The sequence below is a fragment of the Mustelus asterias genome, chromosome 6, assembly GCF_964213995.1.
Source record: "Mustelus asterias chromosome 6, sMusAst1.hap1.1, whole genome shotgun sequence".
NCBI classification, from domain to species: Eukaryota; Metazoa; Chordata; class Chondrichthyes; order Carcharhiniformes; family Triakidae; genus Mustelus; species Mustelus asterias.
The window spans coordinates 69,977,748-69,997,988 of NC_135806.1; the positions used below are offsets into that span (position 1 = coordinate 69,977,748).

Genomic DNA, 20,241 nt, shown 5'->3' on the forward strand with positions numbered 1-20,241 from the left:
AGTTGATAGGTGATCTCATTGAAACTTACAGGGCTTGACACAGTAGATGTCAACAGGATATTTTCCCTATCTGGTGATGTGAGAACCAGGGGACATTGTCTCAGAATATGGGGCAGGCTATTTAAGAATGGGACAAGAAAGAATTTATTCACTCAGAAGGTGGAGAATCCTTGGAATTCTCCTCCCCAGAGGGCTGTGGAAGCTCAATCATTGAGCATGTTCAAGACAGAAATTGATAGATTTCTGGAAACTCATGACATTGAGGGATATGATGAAAGCACAGGAAAGAGGGGCTGAGGTAGATGATCAAACATGATCTAATTGAATGACGGAGTAGGATCGACAGGTTGAATAACGTACTTCTGTTCCTATGATCTCTTTTAAATTCCTCCAAAACCTTCTTTGGCTCCAAGGAGAACAAACCCAGCTTCTTGAATCTCTCCACATAATTGAAGTCCCTCATCCCTGATTTCATTCTAAAATGTTGCTTCTGTTCTTTCTTCAAGGCCTTGAAATTATTCTAGAAATGTGGTGCTCAGAATGGAATATAATATGCAGTGTTTAAGTCCCGCTCACTCATCTCCCCTGTGGTTTGGTGATCTATGCTGGCTTGTGTTTAAGCAACATGTTGATCTAAAAATTCTCACCACATGGCCTCATCTCTTCCTATCCCTGTAATCTCCTTCAGACCTACAATCCCATTAGATTTCTATATTAGGTCATTTCTGGTCTATTGAGCATTTCAGATTTTGATCATGCCATTATTTGGAAGATATAACTTCACCTGTCTAGGCTCTCTGTTCTGAAATTCTCTTCCCTAAATTTCTCTACTTCTAACGCTCTTTCCTCCTTCAAGGCTTTCTTCTGGGAATATCACATCCACAAAGCTAGATTAGGAAAACTGAATACTTCAAAATGGAGAGCAGCAGACTTATTGTTAGCAAGGGTATTAAGATCATGGAACTAAGGTGGCTAGATGGAGTTACAATATGATTAGTCATGATCTAATTGAATGATGAAACAGGTTTGTGGGGCTGAATGCCTGTTCTTGCTCCTATGAATGAATCTGCTAGCTAATGACATGCTAATGTATTAAAATGAGCTTTCTGATGTCCCGTGGCACGTTTCACATCACTCCACTAGCTGGTAAGATCAGAACTTGGAAATCCACCGGTGCTGGTTGGGGACAAGGCCAGAAGTCAGGGTTCAGCCTTTTAGAGGTGAAATTAGGAAATACTTTCATAGACTAAAGGTGGTAAAAGGCTGGAACACTCTTCTGCTAGTGGCAGCTGATTCTAAGTTCATGACTAATTTAAATCTGAGATTGATAAATTTTTGTTAACCAAAAGGTACACGGAACAAAGGCAGGTATATGAAGTAAAGTCACAGGTCATCTATTTCATTGAATAATGGAACAAGCTTTGAGGGGCTAAAATGCTCTATTCCTATTGCTGTATATGTATGTTTCTATATCATGCACTATGTTGCTGGTGGTGTCGGGGGTGCGAGAATGTAATTTAGCAAATCCTACCGATACCAAGCCTTTTCCCCCACGTGCAATGCCTTCTTTAATTCCACTTGGTTGTCTGTTCATGGCTTCTCTCCGTCTCTGCTGGTACTCTTCATCCATTGTCATGGCAGCTACACCTTTTGCCATTGCACCAGTTATCCTAGAAGCAGCACCAGCAATACCACCTGCAAGAACGGTTTAGAATTAGTAATATTATGAACGAAAACAGTTCCACAATTTACTCATGTATACTTATTATATTTTTTCAACATTCTTTGATTTTATTTATGTGCAAAGAATCAGTATGCAAGATTTGTCAACTTTGCAAAATTAAGGAAACAGAAAAGCTTCAAAAAGAATAAATGAGTCATGAAATGAACGAAAAGGCGGTCATGACCAATGTGAACCACTTGAAAACTGATAACAGTGATATTGTCATTGAAAATAAAATACGAGGCATACTGAATAATTATTTTGCATTATTTACATGAGGTGAAGAAAATAGCATGCCAGACATACTAAACAAAGCCTTGGTTCAGTTTCTTAAAGAAAATGAAGCAGAAATGCTATTGAAACAAAAGTCTGTGGTTCTTAACTGCTATTCTCAACAATTAGGTGTCTTTGAATTGCCAACTCTAGCTGGATATATTCTGGGAAATGTCATCACATGTCCTTCTTTCAACTCTTCCACAAACTCCTGCCATTGGTTAGCATGGCATTAACGAGACCTGGGTGTTATTGTCCGGGCTCATTTACCTTGACCCCTCACCGGTCGAGGTCCTCACTGGCAAGGATCACAAATGGTTCCCACCAACAGGGAACAGATGTGATGGCCTTGCCGGTGGGAATGGAGTCTATTGAAACCCCCTGGTGGTTTCAGGGCTTAAGGATGGTTAAGTAGCTAAATTTGAAATATTCTGCAAAAAGGAATGCAAAAAACCTAAACAGATATATAACCTCATAATATAAACAAATTGAAAATTTAGACTGATATCTTTATTAAGAGAACCAGCTCTTGCAAAATTAACCAATTAAGTATAATCAATTTATTTTCAAAAAGTGCAAATACATACCAACAGCACCACCCACCAATGCTTTTACACCCAAGGCCATTCCTTCCATGAACTCCTCAGGTCCTTGAATTGCTCCCTAAGGAAAAATAATTTAAAATTATTTAACAATTTATATCTTATCCTGGATTTTGTTTTAATAGTCAGTTAGGCTATTAGTGCTTAATTATTATGGAGTAAATTAGACAGTAATTTCCAGTATCTACATAGGTGCAATTAAAAGTGGAAATCAGAAAGTTGTTGGTCGAGTTGCTCTGCTTTCCGATAAGCTCTGTTACACTTGTACCATGCCAAAAGACTCAGCATTGAAATAAATAAACAGTATGATAAATCTTGATTCTTACCAAGCAACCAATCTGGCAGTGAAAATTTACTGTTGTGACAATGGAATCTCATTTCTTTAGATTTTAATTATTGTTGACATTTAAAAGAAATTAAAATTATTTTTTATTTCAACTTCTGTCTCTTACTCTCACTAAATCCCACTTTTCATGCCCTCACTTTGCATTAAATATTTAATTAATTCTCCCTCTGTGGGGGCAATTTTGAGCCACTGTTAGCTGTCAGTGTAAACGGTGACATGGCTCCAAAAGTTTGAAAAAGAGCTTTATGGCAGCGAGATCTCATTTCTCAATTTTCCATGCCCCTCGCCCGTAATGTAATGAGGTTCCTGACCTTTTCATTTCAATAGATTTTAATGAACTTGAATCTCACTATAGGGCTTTCCCGCAATATGCTGCCCCACTTCCCCCCCCCGCCCAACCACTGAACATTCATACTTTGCACCTCACATGATATCAGCGAGGTTTGCAACAACTTCTACAAAACTTGAAGCAGTTGAGGGGAAGTATAGCCCCTGGCAGTGCCCCATTGCTTGTGTATGTATGTAAAGGAGGGTAGGGGCAGACCGTTTCCTGTGTGGCAGGGGTTAGGGTGATGCCTAATCAGCCTGTGTGTGAAGGGGGGGGGGGGGTTTGCCCCGTTGCCCCAGTGTATGCAGCGTGTCCACCATGTCCGTGGGGGAGGAGTTTCTTTTTACTGCTCTTTAAAGATGACATTCCGGTCCCTATGAAGCCCGCATTGCCAGCTCTATTAGGCCCTGCTCCGCAAGAGTAATGCTGAAATCCACATTGTGCACAGAGTGCCAGAGGGGCAGCACGGTAGCACAGTGGTTAGCACTGTTGCTTCACAGTACCAGGGACCCGGGTTCGATTCCCGGCTTGGGTCACTGTCTGTGTGGAGTTTGCACGTTCTCCCCGTGTCTGCGTGGGTTCCATCCGGGTGCTCCGGTTTCCTCCCACATTCTGAAAGACGTGCTGGTTAGGTGCATTGACCCGAACAGGTGCCAGACTGTGGCAACTAGGGGAATTTCACAGTAACTTCATTGCAGTGTTAATGTAAGCCTTACTTGTGACTAATAAATAAAACTTTAACTTTACTTTAAGAATCTGGAGTGAAAACTCAGCTTTGCAGCTGGAGATACACAATATTTTCTCACTAAAACTGACACTTTGACACATTATGGGAAGATTCTGTCCTGTGTATCTAGTGAGGATTCTTCAATCTAACTGGTTGAAGAGACAAGTTGTAGCATGGTGCCACGTGGCACATATTCACTTAACTCTTAAGTTGCTGCTCAAAGGCCCACAAAAAGTCTGATCAACTGCAAGCATCATGAATCGCAAGCACGTTTCTTTCAGCACTGTTCTCATCAGCCATGCAGTTTTAAATACGTAATTGAAACATGTAACAAATATGCCCGTACATGGGTCAAATAACACTGTACACTATCAGGGTGACCTATTAGTGCCTTCACAACTGAGGAATTTGGTACCAAGTTATGACATACTGCTGTATTATTTTTTATTGTATTTACAAGCGAAGGTTAATGACCGAATTGACACAATTATTCGTTAGACATATGGTGGCAATTACAGCTGACAGGAGCTGATTGTAAGCTACTATAATCAAGTCATGATTTAACATTCAAGTTAAATTATATTTATTTCATTACGTGTCAGGAAAATGCTAGTTCCAATCTTTGTAATTCAAGGGACAGCACAATAAACATAACCAAGAGATTCTCAGTGGGAAAGGAAAAAACTTTGAAGAGCATGTTAAATTTGGCCGTTCTTGCATGTATTTATAAGGTAATGCCTATTGTAGAGGATTCTGTAAAAGGGATAGAATTTAACAATAGTGGTACAATGAACCAATAAGATAAGAACAATTTAACTTTGATCGCCTGAATTTTTAGGATGGCAGGGGCAGAAGAGTCAGCAAGGATCACATCCCCGCAGACACCAGGAGGCCTGATGCAATTTCACACTCTAAGAAATGTTGACTTCCCAGAAGGTGGGACTTCCACCTGGAACCAGGAGTATAAAGTTCTGGCCATGGTTATTGAAACAGAAAACACTGAAAATCTCAGCAGCTAGCAGTATCTGTGGAGAGAGAAACAGAATTAACATTTCAAATCCAATATCACTTCTTTGAAGAGTGATATTGGACTCAATTCGTTAATTCCATTAGCCAGCATTTTGTGCTTCTGTTCCAGATTTCTAGCATCTGCATAGATCATTACATTACCGAATTCTCTTTAGGGAATCATCTGTAGAACAAAGAACAGTACAGCACAGGAGACAGGCCCTTCGGCCCTCCAAGCCTGTGCCGCTCCTTGGTCCAACTAGACCAATCGTTTGTATCCCTCCATTCCCAGGCTGCTCATGTGACTATCCAGGTAAGACTTAAACGATGTCAGCGTGCCTGCCTCCACCACCCTACTTGGCAGCGCATTCCAGGCCCCCACCACCCTCTGTGTAAAAAACATCTCTCTGATATCTGAGTTATACTTCGCCCCTCTCACCTTGAGCCCGTGACCCTTCGTGATCGTCACCTCCGACCTGGGAAAAAGCTTCCCACTGTTCACCCTATCTATACCCTTCATAATCTTGTACACCTCTATTAGATCTCCCCTCATTCTCCGTCTTTCCAGGGAGAACAACCCCAGTTTACCCAATCTCTCCTCATAGCTAAGACCCTCCATACCAGGTAACATCCTGGTAAACCTTCTATGCACTCTCTCTAACGCCTCCACGTCCTTCTGGTAGTGCGGCGACCAGAACTGGGCGCTGTACTCCAAATGTGGCCTAACCAGCGTTCTATACAGCTGCATCATCAGACTCCAGCTTTTATACTCTATACCCCGTCCTATAAAGGCAAGCATACCATATGCCTTCTTCACCACCTTCTCCACCTGTGTTGCCACCTTCAAGGATTTGTGGACTTGCACACCTAGGTCCCTCTGTGTTTCTATACTCCTGATGACTCTGCCATTTATTGTATAACTCCTCCCTACATTATTTCTTCCAAAATGCATCACTTCACATTTATCCGGATTAAACTCCATCTGCCACCTCTCCGCCCAATTTTCCAGCTTATCTATATCCTACTGTATTGCCCGACAATGCTCTTCGCTATCCGCAAGTCCAGCCATCTTCGTGTCATCCGCAAACTTGCTGATTACACCAGTTACACCTTCTTCCAAATCATTTATATATATCACAAATAGCAGAGGCCCCAGTCAACACCACTGGTCACAGACCTCCAGCCGGAAAAAGACCTTTCGACCACTACCCTCTGTCTCCTACGGCCAAGATGTGGAGATGCCGGCATTGGACTGGGGTAAACACAGTAAGAAGTTTAACAACACCAGGTTAAAGTCCAACAGGTTTATTTGGTAGCAAAAGCCACACAAGCTTTCGGAGCTCTAAGCCCCTTCTTCAGGTGAGTGGGAATTCTGTTCACAAACAGAACTTATAAAGACACAGACTCAATTTACATGAATAATGGTTGGAATGCGAATACTTACAACTAATCAAGTCTTTAAGAAACAAAACAATGTGAGTGGAGAGAGCATCAAGACAGGCTAAAAGGATGTGTATTGTCTCCAGACAAGACAGCCAGTGAAACTCTGCAGGTCTAGGCAACTGTGGGGGTTACAAATAGTGTGACATGAACCCAATATCCCGGTTGAGGCCGTCCTCGTGTGTGCGGAACTTGGCTATCAGTTTCTGCTCAGCGACTCTGCGCTGTCGTGTGTCGCGAATGCCGCCTTGGAGAACGCTTACCCGAATATCAGAGGCCGAATACCCGTGATCGCTGAAGTGCTCCCCAACAGGAAGAGAACAGTCTTGCCTGGTGATTGTCGAGCGGTGTTCATTCATCCGTTGTCGCAGCGTCTGCATAGTTTCCCCAATGTCACATTGATCGTGGAGGTTCATGTCACACTATTTGTAACCCCCACAGTTGCCTAGACCTGCAGAGTTTCACTGGCTGTCTTGTCTGGAGACAATACACATCTTTTTAGCCTGTCTTGATGCTCTCTCCACTCACATTGTTTTGTTTCTTAAAGACTTGATTAGTTGTAAGTATTCGCATTCCAACCATTATTCATGTAAATTGAGTTTGTGTCTTTATATGCTCTGTTTGTGAACAGAATTCCCACTCACCTGAAGAAGGGGCTTAGAGCTCCGAAAGCTTGTGTGGCTTTTGCTACCAAATAAACCTGTTGGACTTTAACCTGGTGTTGTTAAACTTCTTCCTATGGCCAAGCCAGTTCTCCACCCATCTAGCCACTTCTCCTTGTATCCCATGAGCCTTAACCTTCTTAACCAACCTGCCATGTGGGACTTTGTCAAATGCCTTTCTGAAATCCATATAGACGATATCCACAGCCCTTCCTTCATCAACCGTTTTTGTCACTTCCTCAAGTTTGTAAGGCACGACCTCCCTCTTACAAAACCATGCTGTCTGTCACTAATGAGATTGTTCCGTTCTAAATGCACATACATCCTGTCTCTAAGAATCCTCTCCAACAACTTCCCTACCACGGACGTCAAGCTCACCGGCCTAAAATTTCCTGGGTTATCCCTGCTATCCTTCTTAAACAATGGGACCACATTCGCTATCCTCCAATCCTCAGGGACCTCACCCGTGTCCAAAGAAGCGACAAAGATTTCCGTCAGAGACCCAGCAATTTCATTTCTCGTCTCCCTGAGCAGTCGAGGATAGATGCCATCAGGCCCTGGGGCTTTGTCAGTTTTAATGTTCCCTAAAAAACCTAACACTTCCTCTCTTGTAATGGAGATTTTCTCTAACGGGTCAACACCTCCCTCCGAGACACTCCCGGTTAACACGCCCCTCTCCTTCGTGAATACCGATGCAAAGTATTCATTTAGGATCTCCCCTATTCCCTTGGGTTCTAAGCATAATTCCCCTCCTTTGTCCCGGAGAGGTCCGATTTTCTCCCTGACAACTCTTTTGTTCCTAACGTATGAATAGAGTGCCTTGGGATTCTCCTTAATCCTGCCTGCCAAGAACATCTCGTGACCTCTTTTTGCCCTTCTAACTCCCCGTTTGAGTTCTTTCCTACTCTCTCTGTATTCCTCCAGAGCTCCATCTGTTTTCAGTTGCCTGGACTTAACGTACGCCTCCCTTTTCATTTTAATCAGATCCTCAATTTCCCTGGTTATCCACGGCTCTCGAATCCTACCTTTCCTATCTTTCCCTTTTACAGGCACATGCCTATCCTGCAGCCTTATCAATAGTTCCTTAAAAGACTCCCACATGCCAGACGCGGACTTACCCTCGAACATCCTCTCCCAATCAACATCCACCAATTCCTGCCTAATCCGGCTATAGTTAGCCTTCCCCCAATTTAGCACCCTGCCCATAGGACAGCACTCATCCTTGTCCATTACTATCCTAAAGTTAACAGAGTTGTGGTCACTATTTGCCACATGTTCCCCTACCGAAACTTTGACGACCTGACCGGGCTCATTTCCCAAAACTAGGTCCAGTATAGCCCCCTCTCTAGTCGGGCTATCTACATACTGTTCCAAAGAACCTTCCAGTATGCATTTTACAAATTCCTCCCCGTCCGGACCCCCAGTTCTAAGCACTTTCCAGTCTGTGTCAGGGAAAATAAAGTCCCCCACTACAACAACCCTATTTTTTCTGCACCTATCCAGAATCTCCTGACATATCCTTTCCTCCACTTCCCGTGGGCTGTTGGGTGGTCTGTAGTACACCCCCAGCATAGTGACTGCACCCTTCCTGTTTCTGAGTTCCACCCACAGCGACTCAGTACATGACCCCTCTAAGTTGTCTACCCTCTGCACCGCGGTAATATGCTCCTTAACTAATATCGCTACTCCCCCACCTTTTCTAGCCCCTCCTCTGTCTCGCCTAAAACACTTATACCCTGGAATATTCAGCTGCCAGTCCTGTCCTTCTTTTAACCAAGTTTCCGTCACCGCAACCACATCCAAATTCCGCATAAGCATTAAGGCCCTAAGTTCGTCTGTTTTACCCGTTACGCTCCTCGCATTGAAGCAGATGCACTCCAGACCTCCAGGCCCACTCAGGTCATCCTCCTCCAGAGTGCTCCTCTTCTTAGCTAGCCTTGCCCTGGCCCCCAGCTCAACCCCAGCCTCAGTATTTACTGACCTACTGTTTTGTTCCCCACCCCCCTGCCACACTAGTTTAAATCCTGCCGAAACACTCTAGCAAAACTCCCAGCCAGGATATTTGCTCCCTTCCAGTTGAGGTGTAACCCATCCTTTCTGTACAGTTGCCATCCTGACTTGAAGATTTCCCAGTTATCTATGAATTTAAAACCCTCCCTCTTGCACCAGTCCTTTAGCCACGCGTTCAACTGTAGAATCTCCCTGTTCCGAGCCTCACTTGCACTAGACACCGGGAGCAGTCCAGAGATTGCTACCCTGGAGGCTTTACTTTTTAGCCTAGCACCCAACTCCCTGAATTTCTCTCGTATGACCCCCCTGCTCTTCCTACCTACATCATTTTCACCAATGTGTATAATCACATCCGTTTGACTACCTTCCTTTTTAAATATGCTTCCTACCCTCTCGGAGACATCCAGTACCCCGGCACCAGGGAGGCAGACTACCATCCTGGATTCTCGTTCACTCCCACAGAACCGCTTGTCCGTGCCTCTAACCATTGCGTCCCCCACAACTATTGCTCTCCTAAACCCCTTCTTTCCCTTCCGGACCCCTGAGCCTGTCTCCGTGGAGGCGATCTGGTCCTCGTGGCTTACCCCTGGAGGGTCATCCCCCTCCACAGAATCCAAAACAATATACCTATTTTGGAGGGGGACAACCACAGGGGATCCCTCCACAGATTGCTCACTCTCTTCCCTTCTCCCATCTGTTGCCCATCCCTTTCTTTTATGGGAGACTGCCACTGGGGTACTTTCTGGCACATCACCCTTCTGACTATTACCCCTCCTAACTGTGACCCACGTGTCTTCCTTCCGAGACCCTGGTGTCACTACCTGACTATAACTTTTATCTATTAATCTCTTATTTTCCCTAACTAAACTGAGTTCATCGAGCTCCAGCTCCCTTACACGATCCTTCAGGAGTTGCAGTTCCACACATCTGGCACAGATATGGACTTCCGGGAGGCAAGTTGTCTCCAGGAACTCCCACATCCCACACCGAATGCAGTATACTGGCCTCCCACTCACACCAGCCATGTCCTTTTTAGTTTTTGGGAGATAAAACAAAAAAAGGGGGTATAACAGAAGAAAAGCAAACAACCTTCCTCGCCTTCGCCGAAGCCCTGTGAGCAAAGCCCTTACAGCTCACACTCTGCTCCCTGCTCACTCCACTGCCCGCTCCAGACGCTGCCCGCTCAAAAGTGCGGCCTGCTTTTAAACCCTCCAAAAAACCTTCCCCAGGCTGCTGTTAATGTATCTGACTCCGTTCTCGCACCTTCTTGCTCTCACCCCTCTCCCTGTCTACATAAATGCCTCTTTCCATAAATATTGAATTTCCGATCATGATTACTCTTCCAGTCTTCTTCATGCCCCGCTGTACAGTGGAACCAGCCATTGTGCCATGGAGTTGGCTAAAGCTGCACTCCTCAGGTGAATCATCAGTAATCAACACCAAATATAGGTTAGAGAGCAAAATACACTCACAGGATTCTTGTACTATCTGCCTATTTCTTCTTTACTGACTGGTCATTACTCATTCCCTCTCCTTGCTTACCCTCAAGATAACCACATCTATCAATGTGCGATCCACAAATCTCTCAACACAGTAACACCAGCTGCTGCCCAAGTTATGAAACTTGGAGCTTGAGCTGCTGCAGCTGACAACACTTATTGCAGATATGGCTATCCAGGAATGTTCTGGAGTCCTCAAATAGAACACGATATGCTCTCCAGGAGTCAAAGATGCCCTGTCATTATTGTGTTTATTAGACAATTGAACTTACATTTTATTCACCTCTCTTTACCTGTTGTCACTTAAATATAGGGAGATTAGCTGAATGCTTTAAGGTTTATTAATAAACAAAAAAATAAAATGTTTAATTTTCCGGTTCCTAAGACTAACTCCCTAACTTTGGAGAAAGGGGAACAAAGCTTCTGTACTCACCTGCCAAATGAACTCATGGCCTTTGATGTCATAGATCCCTTTTACTCTCTCACTTCAGTGATCATTACCTGATTCAGACTCCTCTCAGATGGAATTAAGGTAGATAAAATGCCAAAGGAGTAAGGGCCAGGCCAAGGTGCGATAAGAGCCACACTGCCACCATATGGTCTGGGTAAATTAAATGGTGAAGGCATAAATAGCCAGGGAGACTTAATCAAAGGGAAAGGAGTAGTAATGAAAACCTCACTGAAGGATTAAGGCTGTAATGTCAAAACAATTATCCACAGTGAACCATACAAAATTTAACAAAGTCATTTTGTATAATCTAAACGCATGGTTCATTTTTGAAAATTCAAGTTGCCTGAAAAGAACAGGCATGGCGTCCATGCATGGTGAATAAACAATCCATACTGATTACTGACTGAACATTGACCAGTGAGCCTAACGTCGGTATTGGGGAAGTTGCTGGAATCCATTATCAAGGATTTCATAACTCAGCATTTGGAATTCTTTGAGAATGTAACTAGCAGAGTTAACAGAGGACAACCAGTGGATATAGTTCACTTAGACTTTCAGGAAGCTTTTGACAAGGTTTCTCATAAGAGACGATTATGTAAAGTTAAAGCACATGAGATTGCAGGTAATGTCTTGAGATGGATAGAAAGCTAGTTAGCCGATAGGAAGCAAAGAGTTGGCATAAATGGGTCATTTTCTGATTGGCAGTCAGTGACTAGTGGGGTTCCGCAGGGATCTGTGCTCGGACTCCAAGTGTTCACATTAGATATTATTGATTTGAAAGAGGGAATTTAATGTATTATCTCCAAATTTGCAGAAGATACAAAGTTGGGTTGGAGGGTGAGCTGTGAGGAGGATGCAGAGATGCTTCAGCACGATTTGGACAGGGTGAGTGTGTGGGCATATGTATGGCAGATGCAGTATAATGTAGATAAATTTGAGGTTACCACTTTGGTAGCACTAATAGGAAGACAGATTATTACTTGAATGGGTGTAAATTGAGAGAGATGGGTACTCTGAGACCTTGGTGTCCTCATGCATCAGTCGCTGAAAGTAAGCGCACATGTACAGCAGGCATCAAAGGTGGCAAATGGTATGTTGGCCTTCATAGCAAGAGGAATTGAGTATAGGGGTAGGGATGTTATGCTGCAATTGTATAGGGTGTTGGGTGAGGCTACATCTGGAGTATTGTGTGCAGTTTTGGTGTCCTTATCTGAGGAAGAATGTCCTTGCTATAGGGGGAGTACAGTGAAGGCTTACCAGGCTGATTCCTGGGATGGCAGGTCCGTCATATTAAGAGAGACCAAATCGGTTAGGATTTTATTCACTGGAGTTTCGAAGAGAGGGTATCTCATAGAAATGTATAAAATTCTAACAGGGTTAGACAGGGTAGATTCAGAAAGAATGTTCCCAATGGTGGAGAGTCCAGAACCAGGGGATAAGGGGTAAACCTTTTAGAACTGAGGCGAGGAGAAATTTCTTCACCCAGAGAGTGGTAAATGTGTGGAATTCACTACCAGAGAACGTAGTTGAAGCTAAACCATTGTCTGATTTCAAGAATAAATTAGATATAGCTCTACAGGCTAAAGCGATCAAGGGATATGGGAGAAAAGGGGGAATCAGGATATTGAATTCAATGATCAGCCATGATCAAAACGAATGGCGGAGCAGGCTCGAAGGGCCGAATGGTCTACTCCTGCTTCTAGTTTTTATGCTTCTATCTTCCAAAGAAGTGAAATTCACAAAAAGTTAGCAGTTTACTGTTCAAGATTTCAGTAAGATTTTCGGAATTTATAAAAATATGCATCTAAAAACAGCAATATATTTTGCAAGTTTATTTTTTAATTACCAATGTTTAAAGTTATCCTGCTGAATAATGCACATATTAAATAGTCTATAGAATGCAATCTGACCTGATAGGGTTCATAGAAAAATGCTTCCACTCCTTCAGATAAATCTCTGATTAAGCCAAAAGGGTTGCCTAAGACATCTAGTCCAAGAACAAGTACATACAATTGCTTGATTGCCTAGAGGGAGGGAAACACAATTGTTTAATAACTTACAAGTTAATAGAATAAGTACCTGTCCTGCAAAGAGAAGGATTATTTAGTAATAGTACTATTAAAAATTGCATAGCAAATATAGAGCTTACCTGCTTAGAGTAATGGCGGATTACCTCCCACTGAAGTTGTTGTGTAGTATAAAACTGATACTTGATTTCAAAAAATGCAAGCCTGCAAAGATCAGAGTAATTAAATACAATGGCATAAGATTTATTTGTTCTTCACCATACCTTTTAATGTGGTAGTTTCTTGCAAATATTAAGTAGCGCAAACCTGTAATGATTAGATTTGAAACTTCAAAATCTTTCACAATTTGCTCAGATTTCTGGGTACTGAATGACTTTTTAGGTTTAAAATCCCAAATAACCCCTAAATTATTTTTGTGAAAATACACAACTTCCCAGGCAAACAGGATTTTAGGCCTATATTTTAGATACTACTTACTCTATAAACCAAGTAAAATTAAACTACTAAACTGTTAAGGTCCCGATGGGTGAAGACAAAGGCAGCTGATGCAAGAGTTCAGGCTGCCAGCTGATATATTGATTTCCTGACTCAATCCTACTCCTAAGGCAATCTATAAGGCACAAGTCAGAAGTGTGATGAAAGTCTCTCCACGTGCCTAGATAAGTGTAGCCCCAAAAACAATCAAAAGGTTCAATGCCATCAAGGACAGAGCAACCTGCTTGATTGGCACCCCATCCACAACCTTAAACATTAATTCCCTCTACCACCAACGAATACTGGTAGCAGTGTATACTAGATACAAGATACACTGCAGCAGCTCACCAAGGCTCCTTTGAGCCTTGTTACATGTTAAATTCTCCCTCAGTGTACCCGAACAGGTGCCGGAGTGTGGCGACTAGGGGATTTTCACAGTAACTTCATTACAGTGTTAATGTAAGCCTACTTGTGATTAATAAATAAACTTTTAAGCTACTCTCCATCCTGACGTTCCTTCACTGTCACTAGGTCAAAATTCTTGAACTCCCTTCCAAATAGCACTGTGGGTCTAACTTTAGCACATGGACTGCTGCAGTTCAACACAGCAGCTCACCACCACCTACTCAAGGGTAATTTGGGATAGGCAACAAATGTAGGCCTTGCCTACATGACCACAAATCATGAAAAAATAAGAAATAATATCCTATTTGAATGGTAAAATTTATTAATATCGTCATTGCCTGACTATTGAGAAACAAACTCTTTGATCACATGATATCTGCCTTTTTAAGATGCCAAGGAGGAGCTTCATGAACTCTGATGTTTTAGGAATTTTCAGTTGCCTGCCTGCTTCAGGCTTCATCTATTTCTATTAGCTGGTTCTGTTTGGCTCTTTATTCAGTGTGTTTACCAAGGGGCATAAACCAAAAGAAGTGAAAATAGCTTTTACAGAGAAGACACTTCTGTTTTTACAGTTTCTACATTGGAAGTTAAAAGCATCCTAAAACCATAGTACCAGAGATGTTGCAATCTGAAATACAAACAAAATGCTGGAAATACTTAGCGGATCAGGCAGCACCTATGGAGAATGAAACAGTTGTTTCAGGTGATTTCTCTTGTCACAAATGCTGTCCGATTTCTTGCGCCCTTGGCAGTTTATTTAACCTTGTGTTGAGCTTCAATTCCACATCCCTGGTATTGTGCATATACTCAACATAATGATAAGAAAGGGGACATTGGGGGAATTTTCCCGTATGGGAATTGTAGCGGGTAGGTGGGGTGGGGGGGGGGGGGGGGAAGAGGGGGGGACCATGCAAAGGTCCGTTGACCTTGGATGGGATTTTCCGGTTTTGGGGTGAGCGCGGCTGGAAAATCCCGCACATGGGTAACCATTAAATGGTCTCTAATAAATCTTCTATTAATCATGCAAGAGATGTGACCTCTTACATTTCATGGAATTTATGTGGTGACGCAAACCTGATACTGAATTGGCTGCAGCATATCTGAAAAAGGATAAATTTTGTTAGGTAATTTGAGTGCCTGCTGGCTTAATTGGAATATGTTATAAGAGATTATAGAATTCTAAAAAAGAGACTATTTGGCAGAGAATACTTTAGCAACAAGAATAAGTCCAGACCTCATGGGGATCACTTTGAACACCTGCTTATGACAGGCGGTGCATCAAACAATTGTGTATGATAATTGTTGGGGCCAATTGCTGGCAAGCCACTATTTCGCTTGTGGCTCCAAGTCAAAGGAACTTTTGGAAAACCTAACTTCTCAGTGAAGTGCGTGGAAAGAGAAATAACTCCACTATGACTGTTCAAACTTGCCTTGCATCTTCTTACACTGCTTGTTGCAGATCTTTTCAACCAGATTGTGCCGAGCATGAATATGTGACTTTCATATTAATTCAGTTCTGATGAAAGGTCACAGATCTGAAATGTTAACTTTATTTCTCTCTCCACAGATGTTGCCAGGCCTGAAGAACATTTTCAGCATTTTTGGCTTTTATTTCAGAGTATTTCGCAGTATTTTGTTTTTCTGTACGACCTCCATTATGAGGTTAATTTGGGATAGATATTTAATTTCTAAAGGATATGCATTTTGAAAATTTGGAAGGTGATATTGCATTCTGAAGCCGATTTTAATCTGTGCACAAACCCAAGAGATAGTTTAGAGTCTAATGGAAATTTTCTGCAGTGTTAATAAATTATTGTTTTCTTTATCAAGTCATGGTTTGTCCTTATTTAGTAAAAGGGCCATTGAGTTAAAAATAAAATTAATATATAGATGGAAATAGAATGGTTTGTGTTTGAAGCTTATTTAGTAAAAAAGCCTATTACATATTGAGATAGATAGGAAATTTAACAAATTAAAGTATGGAATCACTTTGCACCCTTTTACTTTCAGAATTCTATTGGAAACAATTAAAGAAAAAAAATCAACAGTAAAACATTAGCTCACATGAAAGAACTGAGGGACAGAATGGATGAATGTAATCTGGACATTGCACTGCACTGCATAGAACCAAAGAGATTAATTATAATCATCTTTCCAATTGGTCAACATGTCAAAGTAGTATAGAAAATGAAATAGCAAATTCAGAGCAATATGTAGTTTAATGGTGACCATTTAGCCTATATAATCTATGCCAACTATCTGTAGAGCAATGCCTCTATTCCTGTAGCCCTGTAATGTATATTTCCCTTCAGAGGCCATTCATCATCTGTGCTTCCACGACCATAATTAGTCAATGGGTTTCAGGTCATTATAACTTGCTATGTGAAAAGTGTCTCATCGTCTTGCATCTCGTGCCCAAAACCTTAAATCTGTGTCCCTAGCCCCTGTGCCATCAGCCAACAGCAACAGCTTTTCCTTCTCTACCTTATCTAAATTTGCCATGATCCTGTACGTGGATTATAAAATCTCACCTCAATCTCCCTTGTTCCAAGAACAAGCGCAATTTCTCCATATTAATCTTATAGCTAAAATCCCTCATTCCTGAACCATTCCAGTAAATCTCCTCTTTACTTTCCCAAGGATCCTCACATCCTCCCAAAGCGTGTTGATCAGAAGTAGACACAATTCTCTAGTTGTGATCTGAGCGCTTTATACAGATTCAGCATAACTTTGTTTTGTATTCAATATCTCTATTTATGAAACCCGATATCCCACATACTTTATTAACTAGTATCTCAATAAGTCCTATTATCTTCAAACTATGGCAATTTTGAGACCGGAAAGCAGAAGTGCCAATAGACATATTCAATTGAGCAGATCAAAACTGCCGTGGCCAGCAAAATCAAGAGGACTATTCCACAAAGCTACATAATTATAAGAGAAACGTTTAGCACATTGTGAATATTCAAGTACCTAGATGATGTGAAATAGCAGAACGTACAATACTTGAATTTTGACAGCTTGCATGCATGCAAATTGATGCACCATTGATTACGCAAAGATTCGTTGTTGCGAAACAACAGGCTTTCATTAACAAAGAACTGGAGCACTCCCAAACCGATAGCTAATCTGAACTGAGGCAAAAGGGGCGGAGAGCAGCCACCTTTATACCCCGAGGAGGGCGGAGCCCCGGATTGAAGCAGCAGGGGCGTGTCCAGGCATATCACATAAACTATCACATAAACAGACAACTACAGTGGTTCACCACACAAATAGAATTTCAGTATTACAATTACATGAGACAAATTAAATAACGGAGGTAATTCTCTGAGGCCACTAGCCTTTGGCAAGAATCATGATAGGCCGTTGAATTGGGCATCAGGCAAAAAACAGGATTCCCGGTGTCAAACCCATTGTGAATCCCCCAGTCTACTGTTCGAATCTCAATCAGATTCCCGTGCATAGTGGGCGGAAAACTAATTGATACACTGAGAATGTAATTTCCATGCTATTATTGGTTTGAGGCCGGATGCTTCGGTTTCACTTCCTTTTTTCTATCCGCAATGTAAATAAAGCACTCGAGATGCATTCAACCATGAAAGTAAAGAAAAACAAAAAAAGTGTCCACGGGGCATGGATATTAAAGTAAACAGGGTATCCCAAAGATTTCACAGTACCCAGACACTGAAAGCTGCTCATGAACACCATGCCAAGAGTGATCTCCACCTTTCCTAGGACTAGAAGGGGCAGTCCAGCCACGTGACTCCTATCCCGGGGAAGAGTCCCGAGGTCAACCCCTTCCCTCCCAGCCCAAGCAGATCCAACTCCCAGGCCCCTTGGGGTCCCTCTCTACAGCCTGGCAGTGGTAGAGGGGCACATGGACATAGCACTTACTTCCTTGCCCCTCCTTGGAGTCCAAGGCACCAGGTCATGTTGTCACTGCTAGGATGCCAGTGCAAGGTTGCCACTGCCAAGGCTCGGGCCTGAAGGGGGCAGGTTCTGGGGGATCTCATATTGGAGAGTCTCTCTTATGGGGGAGGTGAGATTACACTTATGCCTGCATGGTGGGTGAGGGGGTGACTTGTTCTTTCAATGCGGGGATGGGGTGGGGGGGTGATGGAGAGGAGGATACCCCTCTGTGCTGTGAAGGTCCTTTACAAATGCCCTCTCCCCCCCACCGATCTCTGTAAAGTTGGGTGGCCCGTGTGCTTTGCGGTATAAATTTATAGATTAAGAAGGGTGAATCCAACCTGACAGGCACTGTAGGAGCACTTTTTGAGTATGAATGAGAGAATTGCACTCAATATTTTTGAAAGTGATTTCTCTTTGGATGACAGGCAACAAAATTGTTAATGTCAGATCACAATTTCTGTTACTTTCTAATCAGAAGAAAGAGAAGGTATGATGACTTTAAAATGATGCATCAAAACAGGAGTTCAAAATGATTGGATACAACCTTCCAACATTCCTCCATTTGGCAGTTGTCTTTAAGGACATTGCAATGGCTCTTGGGATGATATGCAAAATGGGTTCTATTTGAAAGTGAGGAAGAAGTTCTCCCTATGCCTTGGATAATATTCCTCCATGATCAATACCAAAAGAAAAGTTAATCAGATGGTTGTCAAATTGCTATTCTTGACTTTTTGTCGAATGCACAAGAGCTGCCAATTTTTGCCTGGTCAACAGTAAATGAACTTCAAATTAATTTATCTCATGTTAGATTCCAGATCTAATAAGATCTGCATTAATAGAAACATAGAAAACTACAGCACAAAACAGGCCCTTCGGCCCCACAAGTTGTGCCAAACATATCCCTACCTTTTCATGAAAAATACTTGCATGATTCTTAAGGATAATAACTGGGCATCTGGGAAATAATAAACATCTGACCGATATTAGCACAAATAAAATATAAACTCAAATGGTGACCGATAATTTATGTTTGCCGACCAAATGAAAATCAGCAAGAATTATGAAATTTGCACAACCACAGAATATGCAATTCTCAATACCTCCTCTATTTGATGTACTTTAAAGTGGTTTAAATGGTCAAAGAAGTCTGGCATGCTTTGTTTTAGCATTTTAGCCAAAGATTAAATATGTAGGAAAAGGAAGGTTTTATTTCAAACATGAACAGAAATTAATTACACCCAAGAATCAGATACCAAATTAAGGGGGCAGCTTCCAAAACACCATAATCCATGGTTAGAAATAACCTTAAGATGTTGTGAAGTCACTTAGAATTATGGGAAGCTGCAAAGCCATTTTGCCTATATGTAGACCAGCAATGAAGTCCAATAGATAAGCAGCAGGGTAAACAACTCAATACTTGACTTCAACCAATTGGTACCACCAGGATGGGAAGAGTGTGCGGTTTGACTAATTTCACTACTCACATGTCGCAATGTTAAGTTAAAAGTTTGATTTGCACACCAAAATGGCCAATGTTTACCTTCGCTACTGTTACCCAGAATTAAAGAGGTGTTGATAATCTTCTTTCAATAAACAACAAACTAATCACTCTTTCGAGACACCCCAAGTGTCACAGATACACGTGCGCATGCACACACATGCACATGAAACAAATAGAAATAGAGGAGTTCTGCCAAAGGTTAAAGTCAATGAATCAAGGGAAAAGGAAAGACAGTGGAGTCCTTGAAATGATGTCTGGGTTATACGCTGTGTCTTTCAGCACTGATCTGTAAAACAATCGCCGACTCTTGTACTGCTTTTTAGGGGACTCAATGATCACTTGCAGGTACTCGACTCCACCACGTAGATCAACTTAGAGGCAGCTTATATTCACTTCTGGTTGTGGACTAGCTTTAGACTGCAATTGATCTTTCTTCTCAAAGCAAAACCAAAACCAACTTTTAAACAACTTTTTCCAGGCATGTTTTTTTCCAGATCCACAAAGTACCATTTGACTCCTTTTGTACATAGTCCATCAGGGTCAAGAATTATCCAGCTTCATTAAAATTGCTTAATTCCCTTTTCTTTTAAAAGGATGCTTTATTCCAGGAATAACAATCAGAGTCCTGCATTAACCCTTTAAGGGACAGTCTTTCAGAATTCAAACTCTTCCAGAATATTCTCAATCCTTGAAGATTAACCATTTTCTTTGATTAAAGTGTTTGTGACATAATATAGAAACATAGAAAATAGGAGTTGGCCATTTAGACCTTTGAGCCTGCTTTGTCATCGATTATGATCATGGCTGATCATCCAACTCAGTAACATGTTTCTGCTTTCCCCCTCATATTGTC

The 20,241-nt window shown here is 42.0% G+C and overlaps 1 protein-coding gene across 3 annotated transcripts in view; it reads right to left on the reverse strand.

The window, feature by feature from the left end:
• Positions 1–20,241, reverse strand: part of vps13a (vacuolar protein sorting 13 homolog A) — a 434,277-nt gene that overhangs the window by 57,588 nt on the left and 356,448 nt on the right. For all 3 annotated transcript variants that reach the window (XM_078214517.1, XM_078214516.1, XM_078214518.1), the window contains exons 62-65: positions 13,219–13,300; positions 12,980–13,093; positions 2,584–2,659; positions 1,532–1,695 (exon numbers count right to left, since the gene is read on the reverse strand). In XM_078214517.1, coding sequence (XP_078070643.1) covers positions 1,532–1,695; positions 2,584–2,659; positions 12,980–13,093; positions 13,219–13,300 — 436 coding nt within the window. The remainder of the gene's footprint in view (positions 1–1,531; positions 1,696–2,583; positions 2,660–12,979; positions 13,094–13,218; positions 13,301–20,241) is intronic.